Below are 9,016 nucleotides of genomic sequence, written 5' to 3'. Positions count from 1 at the left end.
CACACGTGTTTATATATATATATATATATATATATATATATATATATATATATATTTTATTGATCAATAATTTATATTTTAAGATTTTAGATGGATATAATATAAATGTCTTCTGATAGTCATAATCATTAGTTAATTTTTATTAATAAATTTTGACATTAAATTTATAATCATTTAATATATTATTTGTCAAAAATTAATTTAGTTTTTTATTTCTAAAATTAGTTCTTTTTCTTTCTCATTTTAACTAATTGTTGAGATTTTTTTGGTCTTCACTATTTCTTTTTACGGGATACACTCTCGTTAATGATGAGGCACTTAGGTTGCGTTTGTACATTGGATAAAATGATTTTTATGTCATTATTGTTGTAATTAATTTTTAGGATTGGAGTTTTGGATTTATAAATAAATTTAAAATTTAAATTATTGTGGATATAATAAATAAATTTTAAATATTTTAATTTTAGTTCTAATTTTAAATATTTAATTTATAAATAAAATAATATTTAACTATATAAATTAAATAAGTAAAATAATATTAAAGATGTATTAAATTTAACTATTCAATATAAAATATTAATTATTTTATATAAATAGTTTAAATTTATAAATTATTAGTAAAAAAGTTATATAAAATAAATAGATGTTAAATATTTAATTATTTTAAAATCTTAAATTTAAATATTTTAATATATAAATAAAATTAATTGATTTACAATATTTTACTATGAGTTTAAATTTCATACATGGTTAGTGTAAAAAGTTTTACACTATTAATTGATTTATAATATTTTAATATGACTTTAGAGATAGTTAATTTAAGAGTCAAAATCTCTAATGATATAACAATTGTGATTGACTGAAAATGTAAAAAAAATTACACTATCAATGTATACGATCAAACTTTTTTAATATATAAATAAAGCTAATTACATTATAACATGATTGACATGAAAAATATTTATCTAACTCACAAATATCATTTTAGTGTATGTCATTAATAAAATTGTCGAATAATAAAAATGTGGAAAAGAAAATCTAAAAAATTAGTTAATAAAGATAAAAAAAAACCAGTTTTAAAAATGAATAGATGTATAACATAAAAACAATATAAATACATTACTAAATCTTATTAAGTACAAGACAAGTCTTTCATGAGATAAAGGAAAAAAAATTGGTATGTGTTAATTGGCAAACAAAACTATTGCAGAAGACAATAAGAATAAGATGAAGCTAATGGGTGACAGCAAAATCACACTAAGGTTAGTGCAATAGTGTAAGTATATAGAGTACTTGTTTGTATCCGACTTGTGGGGACAAATACATTTTTCTTCACTGCATGTGCTTAATTAGGCCACTCCACACACAAATTCTTATAACAAAAAATAAAGCTTTAATATTTGAAGTCATTATCATTCTATATCATATCACCAACTCTATACTACATTACTACATGGGACATGCACAAAACGCGCTTTTGCACTCTCATTGGCCCAATTCAATTCCTATAAATACCCATTTCATGGATACTAAAGCATCAGTAGTGGAATTTCAACATTTTCTTATATTATGGCAACTTCGAAAGTTCTAAGTATTGTTTTCTTTGTGTTGTTGGGTTTAGGCATATGCTCTGCCGCTAGAACACTCCTCACCATTGGTGCAGGTGTCCATGGTGACATTGGTGTAAGTGGAGGTGGAGGTGGAGGTTATGGTGGTGGTGGAGGGAATGGTGGTGTAGATGGATATGGAGGAGGAGCTGGTGGAGGTGAAGGTGCAGGTGGTGGATATGGAGGTGCTGCTTTTGGTGGCGGCGGAGGAGGAAGTGGAGGTGGCGGTGGTGGTGGTGCGGCTCAAGGTGGTGGATATGGTGGAGGAGCTGGCAAAGGTGGTGGGGAAGGATATGGTGGAGGTGCATCACATGGCGGTGGTTATGCTGGTGGTGGTGGAGGTGGTAGCGGTGGAGGAGGAGGAGGTGGTGCAGGAGGTGCTGGTGGTGGTTATGGAGGTGGGGAAGGAGGTGGAGCAGGAGGTGGATATAGTGGAGAACATGGAGGAGGATACGGAGGTGGAGGTGGAAGTGGAGGTGGCGGAGGAGGTGGTGCTGGAGGGGCGAATGGAGGCGGATATGGTAGTGGTGGAGGAGCTGGTGGTGGATATGGCGGTGGAGCATCTGGTGGTGGTGGTGGTGCTGGTGGAGGTTCTGGTGGTGGTGGAGGTGCACATGGAGGAGGATATGGTGGTGGTGCTGGAGGTGGGGAAGGTGGAGGGCACGGTGGATATTACCCCTGAGCTTAGAATGAAATTCAATATAATGAAAGAATACTTAACTCCTTTTAACTATAATAGTTACAAGAATAAGATATGGTTATGAGGATGTTTATAAACTACTATTAAAATTTATCTTTGCATGTACGTGAAACGTTGAATGAATGCAAATTGTTGCTTTGATCATCAAGAATGAGGTATCACTTAAGCTCGTCGTTTTGTTTTGTTTTGTTTCAAGCATGATTGTTTACTGTGAAATTGAATGATTGCAGAATGATATGCTTATAATATAATGGTGTTAATTAATCTTCATTATAAAGGTGTTGTAGTATATGTTGCATTTCGTTTTTGCTTTCTATTCTTTTGTTTAAATGAGAGAGGGACTTGTTTTTGCCGATGTTTCTTCAATCTCACTACATATATCAAGTGATTGTAGAGATGTTTTTAGAGAGTTTCACTTGAAAATAATTGTGGTTTGTTAGTGATTGAAGGAGTCATAAGTTTAAAGCTATAAAACTGTGGATAGGTTTGTTAATTACTGTGTCGTTAGAGGAGTTTTTATTATTAAATTTGAATGAGAAATTAAAGTCAAATAATGTTGTATTATTATCCCGGACAGTTTTTAAGTTTAATTGCAGTTTTAATATTTTATTTTCATAAATTTATAAAATTGATTTCCTATTTAAAATTTGGGCAATATTGGTCATTCAAATAAATTTTAATTAAAAAAATCATGATCTTATATATTTTAAATGATTTGACATATAATTTTATAATGTAAAATAATCTAAATGCATTAATTATTTATATATTATTAATTAAATTACAAAAATGAATAATTTTAAATATTGAAATTATAGTTTTTAGAAGTTTTTATTGCAATTGCATGAATATTTGTCATTTAACATTTTCATGTCATATGTGATATCGTTTAAAATATGTTTCATCATCATTTTTTTAATTAAAAACTAGAGAACCAAATTCACGAATTAGGTGAACGTAGGAGGATCAAAGTTGCAATTAAACTTGATTTTTATTATTGATTTTTAAGGGATCATCTCACTACATGAAAAAGTTTGATTTGCGGGGGTTTATAAAGGACATATGTTATAGATACGTATGTTGCGAGACCAAGTTGCGACGGTTCAGAACACCAATGTTCCAACTGTCGGCAATATTTGTGATGGTTTATAACCACCTCTATATATGCTTTGCGAGAGTTAGAGTTGTTGTTAAACACACTCAATTTTATTTGTTCCTATAGAATTGAGACAATTATCAATTCTCACTATATGCATTTTGAGACAGTTTGAACCGTTGCAAGCTTAATAATTTAAATTAAAAATTTCCATCTAATTTTTTTTATTAATTAAAATAAAAATGTTCATAAATACCATCCACATAATTAAAATACACAAATATATAATGTTTCCAAAAATAGTAATACCAATTCATACATCGAACTTAACTAAAACAATAAATAAAGTAGTTTAAATACTCAAAATTTAAAACATTAGTGGAGTGGCTAAACATACAAAACAACTCCTTCAAACACAAAAGTTCGTCAAAATATCTAATTAGTCATTAATGATGTTGCTCCATATTGATCATCAGGTTGGTAGCTATACTTAAAGGAACGTCTATCATCTATTGGCGATCTTAAGTCTATTGTTTAGAAGGAAAAAAAAAGTATACATTAACCTCAATTAATCTTGATAAATATTGCAAAATACCAATTAACTAAACTTCTCATATAGCTAGAAGCAATCATTAAACAATTGATATTTTTAACTATGGAGAAACAATTCCCACACGATTTATTAAACAGGTTCACTAACAAAATAATTTTACCTGTTTTTCTCTGGAATTTTGCATTTGCAATAAGAAAGCAATTTGCTCCTTCCAACATATCAAATTATGAATCCATTTTCTTAAGTCTATCGATTTCGGCTTGCATTTTCTCCATTTTCTCATTAGTTTTGGAGAAATACATTGATCTTGCAAAGTGAGAAGTAGATCTAGTGATTTTACACGATGTTATTCTAAGTCCCATACAATGAACATATCCGGTATGTTATTTTCCAAACACATTCACAAATATTTCATTTGGAGAATGAGTCTTCCTAATTTCAGCTTGCAATTGTTCGTGCACAAACAAATGAAGCAAACTAAATTTCTCTTTTTAATAAAAGAGTTTGAAATTAATACTCTAACCATTTCATTAGAAAAACACCCTGTAGTACATTCAAGTGTGTGTTGCAAAAGAACAATCTATTTGATATCACATAAGACAATAAATAGATGAACTATAGCTTATAATCAATCAAGAGAAAAGCTATAATGCACATAGCTTATTTTCAACTCACTATTACCGACCAAATAAGTAATTTTTATAGTTTTGCAACTCAATCTTACCAAAACTAGTAATTACATCTTTAATTTATAAAGTGGTCAACAATAAATACTTACAATTACATAGCACTTCTGTTCTTTACACTTACATAATTTTCCTTGACCTCTTCAATGATGAATGATGCATCAGATTTTTTTATGACAAATTGAATACATTTTACCTCTATTGTATTTTCGACCATCTCTCAGTTCCTACAAGTAAACACATATAATAAGTACTTATGCAATTAAGTATACAATCAATATTAGATTAAGTTAATTCTACCAACTCATCCCTCTTTTTTCAAAGCATCTTAGAGCCTAATGTACGAAAGATCGTTAGCTTTTCTCGATTTGCAGCATTTTTAACAGCCTTCTCCTGTAGTGAGGACAAATGATATCAAAAAACAATAGTAGAAAATAAAAGACAACCCAACAGAAGAATAATTACCATTGTGTTTGTCTTATGCCTATATTGGAAAAAAAAAATTGTCTAATGATCTTTGTTCATAGAACGGGGATAATTTTGAAGGTTTTCTTCGAAATAAATATTCCACTTATAAAATTTCTTAAATAAGCTACATTGTGCATCTCATAATTTATTTCCAAAGCTCGTAAGGATATATTTTTTTTTTTTCTGTCTCCATCATCAACAATAAATTTTGACTAACATAATCATAAAAAAAACATTAGTTAGCAATCTAAACGATAAATAAAAAATATTCAGTTGTTTATCAATGATACCTTTATTTTTCCCAAAAAATTTTAATTTTTTTTCTTTTCGATAGAACTAGTTTCCAATTTTTACATTATAGGAAAATCCTTTAACTTCCTTGCAATTTCACCCAAAAAACCGCAACAAACCAACAACAATTCCTACTTAATGACCATATGAAATCAATCTACTTATTATCCTGTTAACATTAGGAGGCAGAAAAAATAGTATAATGATGCTAGCTTTTATGAGGCAGAAAAAATGCAAAAAGTTAACCTAGTTAAGAAAAATTAAGAACTTTGATGCTAGCTTTCATTAAATGATTCTAGGAACACACAATCAGATTATGTAAATAGGAAAAGGATGCACAAAAAGGGAATCAACAACAATAAATTTGATAGTCCAGAAAAATGAATCAACAAGTTGTTAGTTTATATTTCGCAGCTATATTAAATGAAAATAAATTAATCACATGATTAGAAGCAATGAAAGTAAAGCAATCTACTATAAGTTGTTCTATTACTTCCACGAAAATTGTTTTCATATTGTCCACTATATGTGCATATCTTCTAATTTCAAGTTACTTAAATAAGTTCCAAGAAGATTTTTAAATCAATAAGAATTAGTTGGTAGTCCCTGAGAAATATATAACTTCTTCTTCGTCACACTACAAGTGTCACTAAATTGACTTTGACATAATCACATTGAATTTTATAAAAGCTACACATTAAAGCAACTACGATTTTCACAAACTCGTCGTTAATCAAACATTTAAGCAAAAACTTTTGGCTATATTAAAATGGAACACAAATTTAATCTAAAAAAAGTCATTCTTAAGCCTTACTTACCTACCATCATATACATTACCGAAAAAGAACGAAAGGAAATGGTGAGTTTCATCTCTACAAATATAAGCAATGATAGCAGTCACACAAGCTCTAGAGTTTCAAGTAGTGAAAAAAAAAAAACACAATAATAGGCTCCAATTACCACGTAATAGACCTTAGAGTAAGGCCTTGTCACTTTCATTCTTCTCAATGTCCTGAAACTTTAACTCTAGGTATATTGTGTCTACTAGTGTTGTATTAATCATCAATGCTTCTCATTAGTAATCCAAAATATTGTTGTAATAATCAATGGTGCTAAACTTTAAGCTTTGCCCTTTTTTAACTTGACAATTATTGATCCTAACTAGATTGGTATTCATTATAGTTAAAAGTTAGAGAGTGAAAATAACACTAAAACAACAAATACTTACAATTAAATAACACTTATATTCTTTATACTAACATATTTTTCTTTGGCCTCTTCATTGACAAATGACCTATTAGACTTTTATGATAAATTGAATACAATTTATTCCTACTGTATTTTCGACTATCTCTCAGTTCCTACAAATAAACACATATAGTAAGTACTTGTGCAATTAAGTATACAATCAATAGTAGATTGAGTGAATCCTACCAACTCATCCCTCTTTCTTGCAAGCCTCTTAAAGTCTAATGTATGAAGGATCCTTAGCTTTTCTCGATTTACAACATTTTTATCAACTTTCTTCAGTAGTGATGACAAATGATATCATCAAACCTAATAGTAGATAATAAAAGACAACACTATAGAAGAATAATTACCATTATGTTTGTCTTACGCCTATATTGGACAAAAATAGTCCAATGGTCTTTGTTCATAGAACGTGGATAATTTTGAAGGTTTTCCTCCAAATAAAGATTTCACTTATAAAATTTCTTAAATATGCTACATTGTGCATCTCGAAATTTATTTTGAAAGTTCGTAAGGATTTTTTTTTTGTCTCTACTATCAACAACAAATTTTGACTAACATAATCATAAAAAAACATTAGTTAACAATCTAAACGATAAATAAAAAAATATTAAGTTGTTTATCAATGATATCTTTATTTTTTTCCTAAAAAACTCATTTTTTTTCTTTTCGAAGGAACTAGTTTCCAATTTTCTTACATTATAGGAAAATCCTTTAATTTCTTTGCAATTTCACCCCAAAAAACCACCTAACAAACCAACAGATGATCCTATCGAATGACCATATGAACTCAATCTACTTATTATCATGTTAACAACATTAGGAGGCAGTAAAAAATAGTAGAATAATTTTACCGATTAAGAATGCAGAAAAGTTAACCCGATGAAGAAAAAATAAGAACTTTGATGCTAGCTTTCATTAAATCATTCTAGGAACACCAAATCAAGTTTTGTAAATGAGGAAAATGATGCAGAAAAAGGAATGAACAACAATGAATTTGATAGTTCAAAAAAATGAATCAGCAAGTTGTACAATCATATTTTGCAGATATATGAAATGAAAATAAATTAGTAACATGATTATAATCAATCAAAGTAAATCAATCTACTATAAGTTGTTTTATTACTCCAACTAAAATTGCTTCCACGTTGTCCACTATATGTACATATCTTCTAATATCAGGTTACTTAAATAATTTCTAAGAATATTTTTAAATTAGTAAGAATTAGTTGGTAGTCCTTGAGAAACATATAACTTCTTCTCCATCACACCACAAGTGTCATTAAACTAAGTTTGATAGAATCACATTGATTTTTAGAAAAGTTACACATTAAAGCAACTACGTTTTTCACAAACTCATTGTCAATCGAACATTTAGGCAGAAACTTCTGACCCTTTTATAATGGAATACAAATTTAATCTAAAAAAGTCACTATTAAGCCTAACTTACTCTTATGAAAAAAAGGAGATGGTGAGTTGTATCTCTACAAATATAAGCAATGAAAGCAGTCACACAAACTCTATTGTTCAGGTAGTGAAAAGGCAAAAAACACAATAATAGGCTCCAATTACTACTTAATATATGATAGAGTAAAGCCTTGTTACTTTCATTCTTCTCAATGTCTTGAAACTTTAGCTCTAGTAATATTGTGTCTACTAGTGTTGTATTAATCGTCAATGCTTCTCATTAGTAATCCAAATTAGTGTTTTATTAATCAATGGTGTTTAACTTTAAGTTTTACCCTTTTTAATTTGACAATTACTTATCCTAACTAGATTGGTATTCATGATGAGTTAAAAGTTAGAAAGTGAAAATAACACTAAAACACTAAGAGAGAGAAAACCCAAAAAAAGAAAGACTAAGAAATCTTAAACAATGTGAAATAAAATGTGGCAGAAGGAGAGAACTTAGTACTATTAAAGGACATATTTACATTATAGGTCACATTTACTTTACTATCTAAGAAAATAAAGCAGTCATAAGATGGTTGGACTGATAAAAGTTTTACTAAGTTGCTTAAATTGTTAAAAGATTTACAGCGGTTTTTTTAAGCCATTTACAACGTTTTTTCAACAAACAAAAAAAGCGCTGTAGAATCGAGCGCTGTAAAAATATACAACAACGCTTTTTAAATCAAAAAACGCTATAAAAAATGTAGATATATTGCGCGCTTGTGAATGCACATTTTACAGCGTTTATTTTTACAGCGTTTATTTGAATAAATACTGTAAAATGTGCATTGAATATTGTACTGAGTTGTAACTGTGAATGACTTCTGATGGATTGAACTTTGGTAGTGTTTTCTTGTTGTGAGGTTCCTACTCCCATGAATATAAACTTTGACTATCCATATAAACTTTGAC

General features: G+C 29.0%; 1 protein-coding gene across 1 annotated transcript; it reads left to right on the top strand.

The window, feature by feature from the left end:
- Positions 1–1,514: 1,514 nt before the first annotated feature.
- Positions 1,515–2,577, top strand: LOC101508402 (uncharacterized). The gene has a single exon (XM_004509673.4). The coding sequence runs from the start codon at positions 1,570–1,572 to the stop codon at positions 2,287–2,289; it is 720 nt and encodes a 239-aa protein (XP_004509730.1). The 5' UTR covers positions 1,515–1,569; the 3' UTR covers positions 2,290–2,577.
- The last annotated feature ends 6,439 nt before the right edge of the window (positions 2,578–9,016 follow it).

Source organism: Cicer arietinum, chromosome 7 (genome assembly GCF_000331145.2).
Source record: "Cicer arietinum cultivar CDC Frontier isolate Library 1 chromosome 7, Cicar.CDCFrontier_v2.0, whole genome shotgun sequence".
In the NCBI taxonomy this organism is placed as follows: Eukaryota; Viridiplantae; Streptophyta; class Magnoliopsida; order Fabales; family Fabaceae; genus Cicer; species Cicer arietinum.
The sequence above is the reverse complement of the archived record's forward strand: the minus strand, read 5'-3'. Positions and strand labels throughout refer to the sequence as shown.

Bases quoted from the DNA above. Each gene is read 5' to 3' on its own strand.
- LOC101508402 (XM_004509673.4), top strand. From the start codon at position 1,570: ATGGCAACTTCGAAAGTTCTAAGTATTGTTTTCTTTGTGTTGTTGGGT.